Raw genomic sequence first — 20200 nt, forward strand, 5'->3', positions numbered from 1 at the left:
CAAATTGCTCCTCACTCGAACCCTCAAAAAATAGAGTCAATCTGCTCCAACTCTATACCAAGAGTAGCCAAATGCTATACAAAAGCATCCTCTGAAAAGGTTGGCATCGCAAGATGTAAAGACTCTTTAGAAAAGATGGGATCCATTTGCTCAAACTCCATAACATAAGTACACACCACTGAGATGGGCATCACAAGATAAAAGGAATCCACATCTCCCTCTGAAAAAAGATATCGTCGCGAACTGGTACAAGCCCAACCTGATTCTGATCCAAATCCAAAAAACTCTGGAAGTACCACTGTGCCCCAGGCGCACGGTTAGCAACCACAGATACAAAGCATCCCACCGGGTCCAAAAAAGCATCCTCCAAAACAACAAGCCTGCAGAACTAGCAGGGGGAGGGGCATCCTCAGAAGCATCACAAAGAGAGGCAGAGGTAGACTTCTCACAATGAGGAAGGGAAGCAGGAATATAAACTGCAGTGGTAACAAAGTCCTCAAAAGCATCACAGATAGCAGAAGACTGTTCCAGAAGTAGAACCAAATCCCAAGAATCAGTAACAAATAAATGATCCATGTGAAAGGATCACACCGCAAGGGCAAAACACCCTCCCTGTTCTGCAAACACTGCAAAGAACACAAGCTCGGACAAAATAAACTCTACTCTCAGGATCTCTGAAGAGATCACTGCTCTCCTCCAAAAAATTGTAAACTCCTGTCACAGAAGAAAGCCTCCACAGATACAAAATAGCTCCCGAAACTAATCCTCAAGTGAAGTAGCTGGAGATAGGCCCCCCCTGAGTGTAGAAAAACTCCTATGGGAAGCAAAACGCAGCCAAAACACTACTATCCAGCAAAAATAGCACTCCACCGCCAACAGAAGGCAAGGAACATGTAGAAACCGAGAAACCATGAAGGCCAGGAACAAAACACAGGTATAGATACTCCAAAATCAGCAAAACGCTGACTGAAATCTGAAATTCAAAATCCTCCTGTAACTCGGTTGAACACAATGCTAATCAATACACTTAAATACACTTGTTCAAATACAAGTAAATTGCTGAATTGACAAGAGACACACAATGAGCCGGAACGACCGACCCCTCCCTCAAATAAAGTATATTGATCTTGGGAGAATCAAGTACATAGTGTCATGGGCATTTTTGACCAGATTTCCATACCAATGCATATGAATACAGTATTACAAACAAGTGGTTGTCGATGTAGACTTGCAATCCACACTACCCTCTCAAGTGCCCATGTTCCCTACCATCTGCTCTCTATTGTTCCACAACACATGGTAGCAACAATCTGCAAGAGAGCACGTAAGACAAGAAAACACTACACAGGGTATGTGATCTTGTAATCCGGTTCCTCCCTCCTGCTACTTGCTCCCATATTTAAGCATTAAAGCTTACCAATTGCAAGTAGAGTCAATGACAGCGGAAGTCTTCGCGATGCAAGTCCTTGGAGTGAAGAGATCTTCGATTTGTCGCATTTCTTCACGACAAAAGTCTTCAAGAGGATGAAGGGAACCTTAAGAAACCTTCCCCTATGGTTCAACTTGAGAAAGGAGGGCTGAAATTAGGATTTTCAGTAAAAAGACCAGAAATTACAACAATAAAGAGAGCTGTTTTGCTAAATTTCAGTCATTGGGAGCGAGTAGGAGAGTGATTAGCATCCGGAAACACTCTTGGAAGCTTGAGAAACACCTTAGCAAGTTTGGAAATGGAATTGGGAAGGAGAAAGTGTAGAAAATGCAGCCCAACAGCCCTCATGAAGGAGGCGCCAATCTCTAGAGTGCATAGTTACCACGGAACGAGAACGTTCCGGGAACGTCGGATGCTGGAACAGGAGCGGGAACGAGAACGGGAGCGGATCGGGAACGTCGCGGAACGCCACGTCATATGACATGTCAGCATATGACATAAAATGACAAAACATTTAAAATATCCAAGATTAAACTTTAAAGTCTTAAACATTAAAAATTTGAAGAGTCCAGACTCCAAATAGAAACTGAAAAGAAAGTACATCGCATGTGGATATATAGAAACTGAAAAAGAAAGTACATCGCATGACAAGTACAAAACTAGCCTCAAGGGCCAAGGTAACTGGTGAGTCAAAGACTAGTCATCAGCAAGTAGGATCTCATCCTCCTGTCCAGGCTGTCCCTCAATCTGCTCATCCTCATGCTGCTCCACATCATCCTCTCCCTCTGGCTGATCCTCACCATCATTGTCATCAAGATCAAGGCAAAATCCAATAAATGGCTCTGGAGTACACTCAGCCCTGAACTTGTTAAGCAAACGCAAGTTTGCATTAACAAATACAAGGTCATTTGCCTTCTGGACACCAAGCCTGTTCCTCTTCTTGCTTGCAATGTTCCCAAAACTGCTCCATAAGCGCTCACATGGCGAGGAGCTAGCACCCTGGCTAAGCACTCGAATGGCCAATCTTTGCAGCAATGGTGTATCTGCCCCATAATCCTCCCACCCCGTGCACTGGATATCTTGAACCTATCATTTTGTGCATCCTGCAAAGCGAAGAGGCCTCTCTTTTGTCGATAGAAGGAAAGGTCTTCACGAACCCTCCTCCTATCATCTGCACTGGGTACAAGCTTCCTCAAGATATCCTCCCAACCCTGCACAACCTCTGTATCTGTCTCTTGTCCTTTGCCTTGAAATTCTGGATCCACCACAATGTCCCAAAAAGTGTCATCAAGAACTATGGACCTGCATTGAATACCTGCCACTAAGGTACGCTCTCGCCATGCATCCCACTCCTCACAAACTACAAGCTGCCTCAAATGATTCTTCACTTCAAAAAGACGCTTTAGCATAAGGAAATTATATGCAAAGCGTGTATCTGAATACTTTAAGAGATCCTTAGGGGATCTCTGTCGAAATACAACCAAAATGTAGTGGTGGCGAGTGATAAATGAAACAATGTGATTGCCCATTTCAATAGAAGGCTCCACCCACTGCATCTTACCAATATCTTTGAGGAGATTGTTGAGCCCATGTGACATGCAAGGAGTGAAGCAAATATGTGGGTACCTATCCTCAATGATCCTCCCTGCTGCCCTGTTTGAGTTCTCTCCATCAGAAACAAACTGGATGACATTATTGGGACCCACGTAATCAATGGCTTCACTCCAAATATTTGCCAATCTCTCTGCAGTTTTGCCCGCCTCTGAATTGTCAATAGCTTTAATAAAAAAGCTACATCCTCTGGAGTACGCAAGAATACCCTGAATGGAGCGGCTCCTAGTGTCACTCCAACCATCACCCATGATAGTGACGCCACATCTACGCCATACATCCTGAATGGGTCCCAAGGCATCCTCTATGGCCGTCCTCTCTGTGGCTAGAAGTGTAGTGCGCAATGCCTCGGATGAGGGTGGAGCATAGCCAGGTCCGAAAGAAGCAATCTCCTTCACCATATCTGCAAAGTATGGGTTGCGGGCCTTTACCAAAGGAACATCTGCAGCATAAAAAAACCGTGCCACTGATGCATCTACTTGTGCCCTCCTCCCAGGGTGCCATCATGCCACAAGACTAGCCTGCACTAGACCTCGTGAAGCCTGCGTCTGGGAAGCATTTGTTCCATGTGCGGATGACTGTGGAGCAGCCCCAAATAATGGGGTAGATGCACTCGCTGAAGATGCCACGCCTGCAGGTGTAGCTGATGATGATGTACCTCGAGGATCAAGAACAGAGGACCGACTCCCTGCTGCATCAAGTCTATCTGCAAGTGCCTGCAATCGTATGATATCTGCTCCTGACACTGTAGGGCAAACAGAAATGCCTTTGCCTCTAACCCCCAACAAATGGGCTCGCACACTATCCGTGCCTCCAGTCTTAATGGATCCACAAAAGTGGCACTTCCACTTGCGTGACCCTCCTCCTCTTGCACTATCATATCTGGACACAAGATCCACCTCATTCCACCAAGGGGATCTGTTTTCTGCATCTATGCCACGAGGAGGTGCCATTGAAATTGATAAATGGCTGAAAATTAAAAAAACATGCAAAATGCCCTTGCATGAGACATAAGTAAAGTGTCCACAAAGTGGAAAAAAACGCAGCAAACTAGAATCTCCAAAATCCAATGTTCATTGAGTCAAATTTTAAATCTTACCTGCTCAAGACTCGAGTGCCACCCGAGCAAAAGAAGGGGCCAACTTGCCAAGGCCCAAGAGGAGGGGCCAAGAGGAGGTAGGGAGAGTGTGCACTGTGGGGCAGCCAAGGCTCAAGGTAGGGAGAGTGTGGGGCAGCCAAGAGGAAGGGTGGGGTAGTAGGTGGAATGGAGAGTGTGGGGCAGCCAAGGGGGCAGCCAAGAGGAAGGGTGGAGTGGTAGGGAGAGCACTCAAGCAGCAGGCTCAGCCAACAAAACAGGCGCAGCAGCGAAAAGAAGCCGTACGCTGGATAAAAACTGCCGCCGGCGACTTAGCGAAAATGCGCTTTTTTCGGAACGCCCGGAACGTGCGTTCCGGCGTTCCGACAAACGTTCCGCCACGTTCCCCGGCGACTGCGCCGTTCTAGCTCCCGTTTCCGCGTTCCGGGCACGCCTTGAGCTTCGGAGCAGCGTTCCGGCGTTCCAGAAAGGCAGAACGCCGTTCCGCGGTAACTATGCTAGAGAGAGGAGTGAGGTGGTGAGTTGTCAGTGTAGGTGGCAGGCAAGTGCTTTGTGGAGCAAGCTAGAGTGGACACATGGCTGGTTACACCCTTTGTACAAAGGGGGTAAGGTCTAGGCAGTGGGACATTGGGTTATGTCCACCTCGGGACATCAGTGTGTGTGAACATCGGGCTGGTCATAATTTATAAGTTGGTCGCCCAAAACTTAATGAAGTGTGTACACACTCATTTATAAATTAGTGCTAAGTCCTACGGCTAGGTTTATGACCAATACTTACCACTTGTCACATGCCACATAACCATGTCAGCAGACCGTTTCACACGCATGGTTCGTAGGCGGCCGTCCCCTTACCCGGAACTGCACATTGGTCAAGCAAGCATGAAAACAGCATGCAATTTCAATTGCAAGCAAGCACATAAAGATGCTATGCAATGCAGCATTAGTATGGACAATCCCCATTCATGAGACTATATCAAAATAGACGTGCTCTAGGCAAGTACACGAGGTACTAGACCCAATGGAACACCAATCCACCAAGCATTTCCGGGCATGTACACGGAGGCACAAGTCCCAACGGAAAGCCAAGTCCACAGTATCACATGAGTGGCATCAATCCCCGACATATACAACTGCCATGGACACCAGTCCAATGTACATACATGATACGAAAGCACGGGTGGACCAATTGGGTGGCCAAATGGTGACATCCCCCCCGGCTTCTAAACAGTTGTCCGCAACTGAAAACATCCAAATATGTTTGAAGCACATGCGGGCAATCTCTGAAGAACTCTTCATCTACCCATTTAGCATCAATGGGAAGATAGTTCTTAAACTTCACAAGGTAATGCCTGACAACTTTGCCTGCAACAAGCTTGCGTTCCTTGTGATACACAATCTGCTCTGGCTGCAAGATCTCCTGAAGCTCATCCACCTCTGGTGGATCCTCAATGACCGTCTCACTGGGCTCCGGCCCTACATACTTGCGAAGAAGACTCACATGAAAAGCATTGTGTATGTGACAATGACTAGGTAATGCCAATCTGAAAGCCACTTCATTGATCTTCTCGATCACTCGAAAAGGCCCAAAGTACCTAGTTGCAAGCTTAGGATATGCACCCTCTTTGCCAGGACTCTTTGCAAGTCTTGCTTTCTCAAATTTCAGCAATACCCAATCATTTTCTTTAATATCCAATTGCCTTCTATGGTTGTCAGCAACCTTCTTATGTTTGTCTTGGGACCTTGCAATGGCTATCCGCACCTGAACAAAAGCAATATCCAAGTCTCTTACATACTCATCAGCTACAAATATCTCATCCTTTGTGCGAAGGATGGGTGGCAAAACCACCTTACCATAAACAATCTCAAACGGGGCCTTTCCCGTAGATGCATGCACCGAGTTGTTGTATGCAAATTCCACAAGCGGTAAGTACTTCTCCCAAGAAGACTTCTGATCCGCCACATAACATTTCAAGAGATCCAACACGGTTGAATTTGCAGCCTCACTTTGCCCATCCCTTTGAGAGTGATAAGCTGATGAGAAGTCCAATTTGGTGCCCATATTATCAAATAAGGCCCGCCAAAAGAGACTTGTAGTCCTGGAATCTCTATCCCCCACAATGGACTTCCGCATTCCATGATGCTTGAACTGTAATATGCGGAAGCTTCGGAGAAGGATCGGTACTTCAAAACTCAGAAAACAGCACTCGTTTCGCGACGGAATTAACGCACAAAACTGAAAGACGATGTGCAAAAAATAGAGAGAGAAGGGGGAGATGGAGAGGACACAGTATTGGGTCCCAATTACCCTCTGTAGGGCCCCCACCACGGATGGTGTATTTGCTTTATTAGAATGATGTAAATCTGAAAACAAATACAAAGTACTTGACCTTTTCTTGGCTGGAAAACCTGCCCTTGACCTTCAGTCCTTCACCCCTTTGCGTTAGCAATCTCTTGGCTGTCCTGGCCCTTGAATGCTTGATGCACTTGGTGAATTATGAGATGGATTCATTGAATTCTTGGCTGGGCTTTTATACCTCCTTTTGCATCCAGTCGGCCTGCTTCATGAAGCCCCACGACTGGGTCTGATTTAATAAATGCTTTCACACTATAATAAATGCTGTCCAGCCTGCGCTTATGCTTGTGTGGGACAGTACCATGCTGCGCATGGGTGTGGGACTGCCCCTACACCTGGCCGACCTGCTGATTAGGGTTTCTGACCCAGTCGGCTGCCTGTCCAGCAGCAGTACAGCTGGCCGACAGCCCCTCCAGCCCATGCCATGGCTGGTGGGCACAATTTGGGCCCTCCTGGCCCCTTGGGGGTGGTTCTACACCTGCCTACAGAGGCCTGGCATCCAGTTGCAAACCAGATACACAGAACATCTGACATCATTCCAGAGGGAGACTCACAACGCGGACGGGCACTGCTTCATGTGCAGGACTGTGCACACCTGACCTTGGACTCATGTGCAGGACAATGCACACCTGACCTCGGACGACTGAGATGGATCCCTGGCTGACTCGTCCCGGACTGGGCTCACATGGGACCAGTTCACCATCCCAGGTCCTGCACCTTCTGTACAAAAATGTCTACGTGGCATCCAAGTGGGGGATGCACGTGACATCCCCTTCTGCTTAACTTGACGGAAGCTGCATAGCCTCCAAATAATCCGTCAATAATGCCGGATAGTCTTCGAAAAATTCTTTGTCGAGCCATACCGCTTCATGAGTTCCTCGGTCCTGAAACTTCGTGAGGAACTGTCTTAGTCTTCGGCCTGAGCCATGCTTGAAACGGTGCAGAAGGATCTGTTCTGGAACCATTACTTCTGCTTCATCTATAATGTCTGGTTCCGCTTCGTCTTTGACCTCTGAAGGGGGTGGACCTGCATATGGCTTTAACCAACTGACATGAAATACATCGTGCATAGTCCAACTCGGAGGTAGCTTTAACTGCATAGACACCTCATTAATCTTTTTCCGGATGGGAAATGGTCCGAAGCTCCTGAAAGACAACTTTGGGCATCGCTTGCCCACCTGCTTCAATCTTTGCTTCATAATCCGAAGATACACCCAATCCCCTTCCGAAAACTTCATGTCCCTTCGGTCTTTATTGGCCTGTCGAGTGTAGGCCTCTTGCGCTTTAGCCAATCTGTCTTTAACGGACTCTAGGATCTCCTGGTAAGACTCCGTCACTCTGTTCGCCTCCGGTACTGAAGACGAAGTCCTGGTTAACAACGACTGGAAAGGCCTTCCAAACGCTACCTCATATGGAGTCCTGCCAATAGCTGAAGAAAAAGAGTCATTCAAAACAGCTTGAACTAAAGGCAAAAACGATTCCCACTTACCTTGCTGATCGTGGACATAACACTTCAGCACATCAAAGGCCAACTGGTTGTATATCTCTGTCTGGCCATCTGTCTGTGGGTGGAATGCACTGGAAAAATTCAACTTAGTACCAAAATTATCAAACAATGCCCTCCAAAAATGACTGGTAAACTTGGCATCTCGGTCTGACACTATGGTCCTAGGAATCCCGCCAATCGGGTACCAATGCCGAATGAATAGCTGGGCAACATCCTCGGCGGTCACATTGGCCCTGCAAGGAATAAGCATAACAAATTTGCTGAACCTATCAACAATAGTTAAACACTGCGTATTACGCTTACTCGGTCTGGGAGGCAGATTTGTGACAAAGTCCATCGAAATGTCCTGGAAAGGACCCTCAGGAATTGGCAAAGGCTGTAACAACCCTATCTTCTTTCCACGAGGAGCTTTCACCTTTTGACAAATGTCACAGCGTTGTACATATGTAAACACATCACGCCTCATCTTTGGCCAATAGTATTGCCGTTCTAATTTCTCCAGAGTCGAATTCATGCCCCTATGACCACCTCTAATGGCGTCATGGGCATCATGGAGAAGAGCTGCCCGGAATGATTTCATGACACATAGTCGGCCTTTGTAGAAAAGCCAACCATCGCGTATCAGAAAATGGCATGGTCTTGTGGCATCCAATGCCTGTTCCCACTGTGTACCGAATTCCTCGGAATCCGCGTACGTGTGCTTCATGTCTTCTAGTCCTGTACCAACAAGGTCAAGTCTAGTGGTCTGAATCGCAGATACTTGTCCCTTCCTGCTCAAAGCATCGGCCACTGGATTGGCCTTTCCTGGAAGGTACTCAATCATACCACCGAACTGCTCGAATATCTGACTCCAGCGGTGTTGTCGATCACTCCACTGTGCACTTGGCATCGTCTGAATCCAGCGCAATGCCTGATGGTCAGTGCGAACCTCGAAGTCACGGCCATACAGGAAATGTTTCCAATGTTTCAAGGCCTGAATAACTGCTAGGAGTTCACGATCATAGACTGAGTAGTTCTTCTCGGCGGGCAGTAACTTACGAGACATGTAAGCTACTGGATGACCATTCTGTTGCAATACACCTCCAATTGCGATGTTACTCGCATCGGTGATCACCTGAAATGGTTCGTCCCATGAGGCAAGGGCTAAACAAGGCGCTTCTGACAAAGCCACCTTGAGGTTCTGGAATGCCTCCAACGCTCGTGGAGTCATTCGAATCTTTTGCCTCCTTGTTTTCACTCCCTTTAGCAGATCGGTGAGGTCTGCCGAGAGATCAGAAAACTTGTCAATGTGGGTGAAATATGCCTGGCATATACCCACAAATGATCTAATGTCATAAGTAGTCTGAGGTACTTCCCAGTTAACAATCTCGGCCACTTTAGCCGGATCAAGTCGAATGCCTTCAGCACTAATTATATATCCCAAGTAATGTACCTGGAACAGATAAAATTCTGACTTCTTTTCATTGACATAGAGCTCGTTGCTTTCCAGCAACTTAAGGACTTTCTCCACATCAATGTCATGCTGCTCAACTGTAGCTGAAAATATGAGTATGTCGTCCAAAAATATGAACACACACACTCCAATCAACTCCCGGAAAATACGCATCATCATGCGGTTAAATGTAGCTGGGGCGTTCGTCAAACCAAATGGCATGACCACAAATTCATAGTGGGCCCGTTCTGTACGGAAGGCTGTCTTGGGGATGTCCCCCTCTACAATCCGTACCTGGTGGTACCCACTCTTTAAATCCAATTTAGAGAACACCTTAGCTCCATTCAGCCTCTCGAGAATATAGTCAATTCGAGGCATCGGGAATCTGCTCTTGATAGTCAGCTTGTTGAGTGCACGATAATCGACACACAACCGAGAAGACCCATCTTTCTTCTTGACAAATAAGATCGGTGCTGCAAATGGCGACACGCTGGGACGGATGAAGCCAGCTTGCAACAATTCTTGGAGTTGGCGGTCCAACTCCGATTCCATTGCCTTAGAAAGGCGATACGGAAACTTGCTCGGGGGTTCCGAGCCTGGGAGGAGGTCAATCTTGTGATCCTCCGGTCTGGACGGGGGAAGCTGGGGAGGGAGACTGTCCCGAAGAAAAATCTTCTGGAACTTTTCATGGAGAACCGAGTACTTCTCGGAAGCACTGGCCACCGTCTGGGCTGTCTGGATGTAAATCATCGCACACTGTGCGCCTTTCCTGACTGCTCGCTTGGCCTGCAAGTGGCTTATGAGCGGAAAGTTTGGAATACCTGGCTCACACTTAATGGTCACCGGGGTGTTTGACACATTCCGATCGATCTGGAACGTGTGCTTGTCCCACTTGACATCAGGAAGAAACTTGTGAAACCACTGGATACCCAAAATTATGTCTGCTCCTACAAGAGGGGCAACCATAAAGTCACGCACAAACTCTATGCCCTGAATCACTAACTTAGCACCTAGAGCTTCATACTTGACGCTCGTTGTCATACCTGTGCTAAAACCCTCAACTTGTTTGTCCACCGGAGTCAGCTCGAAACGGGCACGCCTAGCGGCCTCTTCCGTGATCACATCCTCCGTGCTGCCGCTGTCAAACAAGACAACGACTCTCTGGCCACCTATGTAGCCAAAGGACTTGAGCAATTCGTTGCGCTCATACTCCTGGTCATGGGCGCCCTTCTGCTTATCTTCGAGCTCCCGGCTAATAATTGCTCCAACTGAAGCACCGGGGGTTGAAGAACTAGGGGTAGCCACTGGGGTCTATGTGGGAGCTGTGCTCACCACGGAAGCTGTGGAGGCGACGGCGGCCTTTGGAGGCTTCTTCGGACAATCCCGAGAAGTATGTCCTTTTGTGTGACAAAAGTAACATCTACCCTCCTTCCTGTACTGAGAAAGCTCCTCAGCACTCAACTTGCCACCTGTCTTGCCTGCCTCCGCTTTCTGGTCTGGAGTAAGCTTAGACGCATTGTTCGAGTTCTTGGAGCCAGAGGCTCCCGGGCTCTGTCCTGGGGAAGACCCCGTCTGGTTCTGGCTTTTGCCCCCCGAGGCGTTAGCCTTGGGAGAAGCCGGCTGGGAAGTCTTGGGCTTGCCACCATTGTGTTTCATTTCTGCACTCTGCGCAAGCGAGAGTGCGTCCTCAAAGGTGGCTGACCTAAACATACGCACCTCCCATTGGATTTGCGTGTCCAGGCCATACAAAAACTGCCCTTTCTTGTCCGTATCAGATAAGCCTAATTGCAGACACAAGGTCGAAATTTTATTCGCAAACTGAAGGACTGGTTGCGCGTTCTGACGCGCTCCCCTGAACTCGTCTTCGAGTCGCTCAAGGTAGTGGGGCGGTAGAAACCGCTGCTCAAGGTCGCGGACGAACTCGTCCCACACATAAGCTGCCATACCTGCTCTGGTGTGGGCATGAGCCCACTGAGTCCACCAAGGAATGGCCTCACCTTCCAAGTACCAACTAGCTAAGATCACTTTGTCTGTATCTGTTTTCCTAACTGCGGCAAAGTAAGCTTCAAATTGATGTAACCATGAATAAAGAGTAGTGGGATCGAGTTTACCATTATACTTACTGAAATTCATTTTCTCGGGAAAATGATTCGAGGGCGCCGCCGGTGTCAATCTGGCGTCCAAAGCTCTGAGGTAACGCTCGTGTTCCACTCGTCGCATGGCGTCGTCTTCTCGTTGTCGAATCTCCAATGCACGCATCTGCATCTCAAGCAAGGAGCTTGTTTGGCTGCGGCTGTGACCCCTCGAGAGGGTCCCTGTGACGAGGATCTGGTATCTGGGATACGGAAGGAGAGGGAGGAGGAGATGGAAAACGCGACGCTAGAGAGCGAGAACGCTCCTCCAGAGCCAAAATCCGCGCCTTCTGCTCATCCAACTTGGTTGTCTGATCTGCGATTGCTCGCATCATCTGCTGGAACATGTCTGTTACACTCAAGCCGGGTGCCCTAGCTGGGCTGCCTGGTGCACTCTGGTCCCATGGTTCTGGTTCTCTCTTGTCGCCAAAGCTCGCCATAGTGGGAAAATGCAATTCCTTTCCGGAACGCAATCTGACCATCCACTATCTGTGTGGGAGACTTCCGGAGGCTTCCGGAGGCTAAAAACCAACCGTCCTTCGAGGGACAGGAGTCACTCCGAAAGGGGTAGTCCACCGGCGTCTAAAAACCAACCACACGAGCGAAAAAATTTTCTGGTTTTCTTTGCTGAATCTTTGTCCTTGAAGTGAGCTCTGATACCACTGTAATATGCAGAAGCTTCGGAGAAGGATCAGTACTTCAAAACTCAGAAAACAGCACTCTTTTCGCGACGGAATTAACGCACAAAACTGAAAGACAATGTGCAAAAAATAGAGAGAGAAGGGGGAGATGGAGAGGACACAGTATTGGGTCCCAATTACCCTCTGTAGGGCCCCCACCACGGATGGTGTATTTGCTTTATTAGAATGATGTAAATCTGAAAACAAATACAAAGTACTTGACCTTTTCTTGGCTGGAAAACCTGCCCTTGACCTTCAGTCCTTCACCCCTTTGCGTTAGCAATCTCTTGGCTGTCCTGGCCCTTGAATGCTTGATGCACTTGGTGAATTATGAGATGGATTCATTGAATTCTTGGCTGGGCTTTTATACCTCCTTTTGCATCCAGTCGGCCTGCTTCATGAAGCCCCACGACTGGGTCTGATTTAATAAATGCTTTCACACTATAATAAATGCTGTCCAGCCTGCGCTTATGCTTGTGTGGGACAGTACCATGCTGCGAATGGGTGTGGGACTGCCCCTACACCTGGCCGACCTGCTGATTAGGGTTTCTGACCCAGTCGGCTGCCTGTCCAGCAGCAGTACAGCTGGCCGACAGCCCCTCCAGCCCATGCCATGGCTGGTGGGCACAATTTGGGCCCTCCTGGCCCCTTGGGGGTGGTTCTACACCTCCCCCATGCCCATACTAAGAGTGCAAGTGCAAATCTTCGCACTGGGGTAGCCCTATGGGCTGGCCCCATCTCTACATGCAAACCTACCTGCCTACAGAGGCCTGGCATCCAGTTGCAAACCAGATACACAGAACATCTGACATCATTCCAGAGGGAGACTCACAGCGCGGACGGGCACTGCTTCATGTGCAGGACTGTGCACACCTGACCTTGGACTCATGTGCAGGACAATGCACACCTGACCTCGGACGACTGAGATGGATCCCTGGCTGACTCGTCCCGGACTGGGCTCACATGGGACCAGTTCACCATCCCAGGTCCTGCACCTTCTGTACAGAAATGTGTACGTGGCATCCAAGTGCGGGATGCACGTGACATGAACACTTGTGTAAGATATATTTTAACCATATGCTCAGCTTTGATGGTCTTTTTGACCGACAAGAAGTGAGCTTGCTTGCTAAACCTGTCCACAATTGTCCAAATTGCATCATTACCCTGTTGGATCCGTGGCAAGTCCATAATGAAATCCATTGTAATACTTTCCCATGGCTACGTGGGAATAGGCAATGGCTGAAGCAAACCTGGTGCCTTTTGCCTATCAAATTTCACCTTTTGACAAGTGATACATGTACGTACATGTGCCTCTATGTCCTTCCGCATACCTGGCCAAAAGAAATACCGCTCAATCATGTGCGTAGTAGGCATTATGCCTCTATGACCAGCATATGGAGGAGCATGGCACTCATCTAAAACCTTTTGCCTCATGTCAGACACCACACATAAGCAATTATCTTTCATGAGATACTCTCTTCGATCACCTATCTCTCAGTGTTTCTTGTGCTGTCTATTTTCTGCACTCTACTTGCTCTTGTGGACCCAAGTTTGGTTATCATTTCCGCTCTGTATTTTGACAGAGAGATACACGGAATACCTGCACCAACAGAAAATTGCAGCCCATGTTGCATGTGTTGTGCATGCACATTTTCAGCCGGCAATGGCATTTGACATACATTTTGACCACTACCATAAACATTGTATCCTTCACGGGCTACATAAGGTATTCCTGCATGGCGTGAAGTCACTGATTGTTCCTCTCCCATAGCATGGAGATTCATCCTCTTAAGACATAAGTTCTTGTTCGGGCACCTGTGGGGATTCCAAGACATGTGGGATGGTTGCCTTTTCTACATAGGCATCATCGGTACAAGCCAAGTATGCACGTGCTGCATCCCTCAGTTGCATGTGCAACTCTTGACCAATCATTGCCATTGCATGATCCATATAAGATTCAGCTTTCTTGGCCTTCAAACGGTCATGTACCAATGGATCCTCACGGCGGTACAGATTTAATTCTTCTTGTTGTGCATGGAGAAGAGCCTGCATACGAGTAAGTTCAGCCCTCAAGACTATGGACTCTTCTTCCTGCATGTTCTCTTTGCCACGGGACGGCTGTCCCACATATTCATGTTCCCTATTATGCACCACATGAGTTTGCTCATCCCGTAAAGCATTGGAGGCAAGCATTTCATTGTCTCTGCCTCTTGTGTTAGCATCTCCAACATTCATTGTATGGCTGTCCATAATGTTCTAAGTGTAGATATAGCTAGTGTTCACGGTGATTGTCTCTCACGATAGAAGTGAAAGAGAACCGTATGCTCTGATACCAATGTAACTTGGTTGAACACAATGCTAATCAATACACTTAAATACACTAAGATTTGATGGACACTTGCTCAAATACAAGAAGTAATTTGCTGAATTGACAAGAGACACACAATGAGCCAGAACGGCCGACCCCTCCCTCAAATAAAGTATATTGATCTTGGGAGAATCAAGTACATAGTGTCATGGGCATTTCTGACCAGATTTCCATACCAATGCATATGAATACAGTATTGCAAACAAGTGGTTGTCGATGTAGACTTACAATCCACACTACCCTCTCAAGTGCCCATGTTCCCTACCATCTGCTCTCTATTGTTCCACAACACATGGTAGCAACAATCTGCAAGAGAGCACGTAGGACAAGAGAACACTACACAAGGTATGTAATCTTGTAATCCGGTTCCTCCCTCCTGCTACTTGCTTCCATATTTAAGCATTAAAGCTTACCACACTGAATGCCCAAGATTATGTCTGCTCCTACAAGAGGGGCAACCATAAAATCACACAAACTCTATGCCCTGAATAACTAATTTAGCACCTAGAGCTTCAAACTTGACGCTTGTCATCATGCCTATGCTAAAACCCTCAACTTGCTTGTCCACCGAAGTCAGGACGAAACGGGCACACCAAGCGGCCTGCTCCGTGACCACATCCTCCATGCTGTCGCTGTTAAACAAGACGACGACTCTTTGGCCACATATATAGCCAAAGGTCTTGAGCAATTTGTTGCGCTCATACTCCTGGTCGTGGGCGCCCTTCTGCTTATCTTCGAGCTCCCAGTTAATGATTGCTCCAACCGAAACATTGGGATTCGAAGAACTAGGGACAGCCACTGGGGTTTGTGTGGAAGCTGGGCTCACCACTAAAGCTGTGGAGGCTGGGGTGGCGGTCTTTGGAGTGGTAGTCTTCTTAGGACACTCCCGAGAAGTGTGTCCTTTTATATGACAAAAGAAACACCTACCCTCCTCCTTGTACTGAGCGATCTCCTTAGCACTCAACTTGCCACCGGTCTTGCCTGCCTCAGCTTTCTGGTCTGGAGTAAGCTTGGGCGTATTGGTCGAGATCTTGAAGCCAGAGGCTCCCGTGCTCTGTCTTGGGGAAGACCCCATCTGGTTCTGGCTTTTTCCCCCCGAGGTGTTAGCCTTAAGGGTAGCCGACTGGAAAGTCTTTGGCTTTCCGCCATTGTGCTTCATTTCAGCACTCTGCGCAAGTGAGAGTGCGTCTTCAAAGGTGGCTGGCCTAAACATATGCACCTCCCACTGAATTTGCGTGTCAAGGCCATAAAGGAATTACCCTTTCTTATCCGTATCAGATAAGCCCAACTGCAAACATAAGTTTGAATTTTATTGGCAAACTTAAGGACTGGTTACGCGTTCTGACGCGCTCCCCTAAACTCGTCTTCAAGTCGCTCAAGGTAGTGGGGCGGTAGAAATTGCTGCTTAAGGTCGAGGACAAACTCGTCCCAAACATAAGCTGCTATACCTAATTTGGTGTGGGCATGAGCCCACTGGGTCCACCACGGAAAGGCCTCACCTTCCAAGTACCAACTAGCTAAGATCACCTTGTCAATATCACTTTTTCGAACTACGGCAAAGTAAGCTTCAAATTGATGCAACCATGAATAAAGAGTTGTGGAGTGGAGTTTACCATTATACTTACTGAAGTTCATTTTCTCAGGAAAATGACTCAAGGAAGCCGCTAGTGTCAGTCTTACGTCCAAAGCCGCAAGGTATCGTTCATGTTCCACGCGTCGCATGGTGTCGTCTTCACGTTGTTGAATCTCCATTGCACGCATCTGCAACTCAAGCATCGAACTCGGCTGCGGTCGTGACCCTTCGAAAGAGTCCCTTTGCAGAGGATCTGGAATCTGGGAAATGAAAGGAGAGGAAGGAGGAGACGGAAAACGCAGAGCTAGAGAACGGGTGCGCTCTTCCAGAGCCACTATCTGCGCCTTTTGCTCTTCCAATTTAGTACTCTGTTTTGCGATTGCTCGCATCATCTTTTGGAACATCTCTGGTACACTCATGCCTGATGCCCTAGATGGACTGCCCAGTGCATTTCGGTCCCAAGGTTCTTGTTCTCTCTCATCGTCATAGCTCGCCATAGCAGGAAAATGCACTCCAGCGCACAATCTGACCATCCACTATGTGTGTGGGAGGCTTCCGGAGGCTGAAACCAACCATCCTTCGAGGGTCAAAAAAAGTCGCTCCGAAAGGGGTGGTCCACCGGAGTCTGAAAACATGCGGAAGCTTCGGGGTAGATCGGTAACTTCAATGCTCAGAAATCAGCAATCATTCACGACGAGAATAACGCACAAAACTGAAAGTAGATGTGTAGAAAAGAGAGAGAGAGAGAGAGAGAGAGAGAGAGAGAGAGAGAGGGAGGGAGGGAGGGAGAAGAGGACCCAGTATTGGGTCCCGAATACCCTTTGTAGGGTCCCCACCACGAATGGTGTATTTGCTTTTATTAGAATGATGCAAAATCTGAAAATAAAAGACTGACTTGACCTATTTTGGCTGAGATGAATCTCTGCCCTTGACCTTCAACCTTCACCCTTGCATTAGCTTCTCCCTTGGCTGTCCAGGCCCTTGAGTAGCTGCAGCACTTTATGAAATATGAGATGAATGAACTGAATTATGGCTGGGCTTTATATACCCCTTTATGTTGCTGGTCGACCAATTCTACCAATCTCGTTTTGCTGAAAAAGCTCACGACCAGTAACAAATAGCATTTAATGCTAAAAAAAACCATCGTTTTCACATCTTATGAAAGGCTGGCCATTATGCGCATGACATGGACAATGCCCAGGCTGCTAGGCAGCCCAGCGCATGGGTGTGGGACGACTGCCTACCACACCTGGCCGACCTGCTAGGTAGGGCTTATAGCCTTGTCGCCTGTATGGCCAGGCCCCTAGGGCTAGCCGACAACCTGCCCAACCCACACTAGGGCTGGTGGGCAAGGCCTGGGGCCTTCCTGGCCCCTTGGGGTGGCTCATAGCCTTCCCCATGTCCACACTAAAAGCAAACCTAAGCTCTACACAGAAGTCTGGTATCTGGTCACAGACCGAATACACAGGGCAACTAACATCATTCCAAAGGGAGACTCACAACGCAGACTAGCACTGCTTCATGTGCAGGACAATGCACACCTGACCTTGGACGCATGGAGTGGAACCCTGGCTGACTCGTCCCTGACTAGGCTCACATGGGACCAGTTTTCCACTCCAGGTCCTGCACCTTCTTGTTCAGATATGTCCACGTGGCATCCAAGTGTAGGATGCACGTGACAAAAACACCACTCCCAAGTGTAAGCTTGCTTTATCTCAACAGAGAGTCAATCTCAAATCCTTCTGCACTCTGACAAAACAACTTACCTTTTGAAAAATACAAGTCTTTCCCTTTTTTAAGTAGGAGCATTGAACTCAACATACCTCCATCAAAACCCACGTAGCCCAAACCACCCGCTTGGGCCTTCAAATCATTCTTTTGTGAGTGCAGACCAAATCAACGAAACAAACTTCTAATATTCCTGACCTCTCTAAAACCCTCACACCTTCCCATCCTTCTTGAAAATTTGATCTTTGACCTCTTGTTAGCCTTCAAAAAGACCAAAAATTTTTGGTGCTACTCTAAGAGGGGCTTCAGAGAAAGGGCAGACATGTCCGGATCCACCAATGCATCATCCCACTTGAATAAGCTGGCCCCATTGCTAGACAAAAATTTAAAGCTGCCATAACATATATATACCTAGATGAATCCAAGAACATGCCCAAATTCACCTTTTAGAAATGTGCATGTTATATACTCATGGTAGTCAACCCAAAAGACTATAAAAGTTTGTCCAGGCGCTTCTTTGTGAAGAAAACATTGACATATATAATTGGCCACCAAGACTGAGGCTACTCTATGCATGGACTTTGATACAAGATGGAAAACCACACCATGCCACTCGAGCATCTTGGCAGAGGCAAGTTTGTAGAAAGCCATCAATCTTTGGGCACACCTTCTCTCACTATGCTGAAATCGTGCTTGAGCATTCAAGATGTTCTCTTTAAAAAGTTTCCACCTCTTTCAGCTATTCTGGCATCCGAAAGCACCGAAGAAGACACACCATTGTCTGTTTATTTGATTAATTGCTGCCATGTAACACACAAATAGATAGGAACTCCAAGTAATATTAGCATGTGGTGATGACACTTACTACGAGCTCTTGCAGGAGGGTGCGAAGCCCGTTCTCCAACAGCTGATTCTCATCTTGCACAAGGACAGTTTGCTTCTGGAAGTGGTGAAAGAAAAAATTAACACCAATCAAAAATAAAACAAGAACCTCAATACAAATGGGTTTTTTTTTGTGTGTGTGTGTGTGTGTGTGGGGAGAGAGAGAGAGAGAGAGAGAACAAAACCTGAGGTCTAACAGCCTCCTGCATAGTGGAGAGAGAGAGAGAGAGAGAGAGAGAGAGAGAGAGAGAGAACAAAACCTGAGGTCTAACAGCCTCCTGCATAGTGCAGAGGGCGATGGTGGCAGGGAAGGCGGGTCGGGAGATGGCGTCTCTAAAAACCTCCTGTAATTTTCAAAAAAAATAAGTAAATAAATAAATAGCTGAAGGACAAAACAGGTGGATGGAGGGAGAACAGACCATGACGCGGTCGCGCTCCCCATGGCAGGAGACAATAACAGGGACGCGCTCACGAGGCGGTTGGCTTAGGTGGATTCTGAGGGGCTGTGGGTGCACAGAGGAAGGCTCTGCCATGCCTCCCGCCTCAAGTGTACAGGAAATATTTTCCTGCACATTCACATTTTTGCCAACAATAGAGTGGGTACTGAAACTACATTCCAACACCACCTCCACTACTCTTTAGTGGGTACTTAAATTACATGAGAACTCCTCCACTTTGGTACATACAACTACCTTTGCGAGGCCTCCACTTTGGGTGCTACTGTTAAGCTGTAGTGTAGGAGGTACTAGTTTTGCGGTGCTGCCTATGGCACTACCCGTGCACAGTCTGCCCCTTTTTATACCCTTGCCACATGGCTAAAGGAGAAGGAGAAGAGATGGTTTTAGAGGAGATTAGACAAGATGCTAGAGAGAGGACAAAACCTGTGCGTAACAGAATAGATAATATATATATAATAGATACATTATATTGAAGGATGCTAGTGTGATGGAGGGAGGGAGAGAAATAGAAAAGTTGCAACCTTTCAGTTACTAAATATATTTTTCAAAAAAGTCACAAATTATTAAGGTCCTTTGATAGCTTTATACAGGTTTTCTCTCTAACTAATTAATGAATTAGATTTTTTCACTCATTGTGTGCCCCTATTAGAATAGATAATATATAATACTATATACATTGTGTGTGTGTGTATGTTTTTTGGGAGAGGAAGAGGGAAATTATATATAATAGAATAGATAATATATAATCTATATATACATTGTGTATGCATGTGTATATGTTTTTTTTACAAGAGGAGGAGGGGAACTATAGATGGCCATCTAAATGAAGCCCCATTAGAGAAGCATGAGAAGAGGCCCATTTCCTTGCATGCTTCCTTGCTTTTCTTTGCTACTCCAATTGGGGAGCACAAGGCAAAACTATTCCACGTTCTACACCCCTTCTACCTCTCC

At 47.3% G+C, this 20200-nt stretch overlaps 1 protein-coding gene across 2 annotated transcripts in view; it reads right to left on the reverse strand.

Moving 5' to 3' along the window:
* The window catches only part of THO1 (nuclear matrix protein-like protein), a 59591-nt gene extending 40161 nt beyond the window's left edge, over window positions 1-19430 (reverse strand). Inside the window, exons 1-3 of one of the 2 annotated variants that reach the window (XM_086825246.1) lie at window positions 19211-19430; window positions 19052-19135; window positions 18775-18849 (exon numbers count right to left, since the gene is read on the reverse strand). In XM_086825246.1, coding sequence (XP_086681372.1) covers window positions 18775-18849; window positions 19052-19135; window positions 19211-19324 — 273 coding nt within the window. In that variant the 5' untranslated portion in view covers window positions 19325-19430. Of the gene's footprint in view, window positions 1-18774; window positions 18850-18976; window positions 19006-19051; window positions 19136-19210 lie in introns of those variants that run through there. The other variant, XM_086825247.1, reaches the window with a different exon arrangement.
* Window positions 19431-20200: the final 770 nt, after the last annotated feature.

This window comes from Cibotium barometz, chromosome 31, assembly GCF_041138505.1.
Source record: "Cibotium barometz isolate CiBa-2024 chromosome 31, ASM4113850v1, whole genome shotgun sequence".
NCBI lineage: Eukaryota > Viridiplantae > Streptophyta > Polypodiopsida > Cyatheales > Cibotiaceae > Cibotium > Cibotium barometz.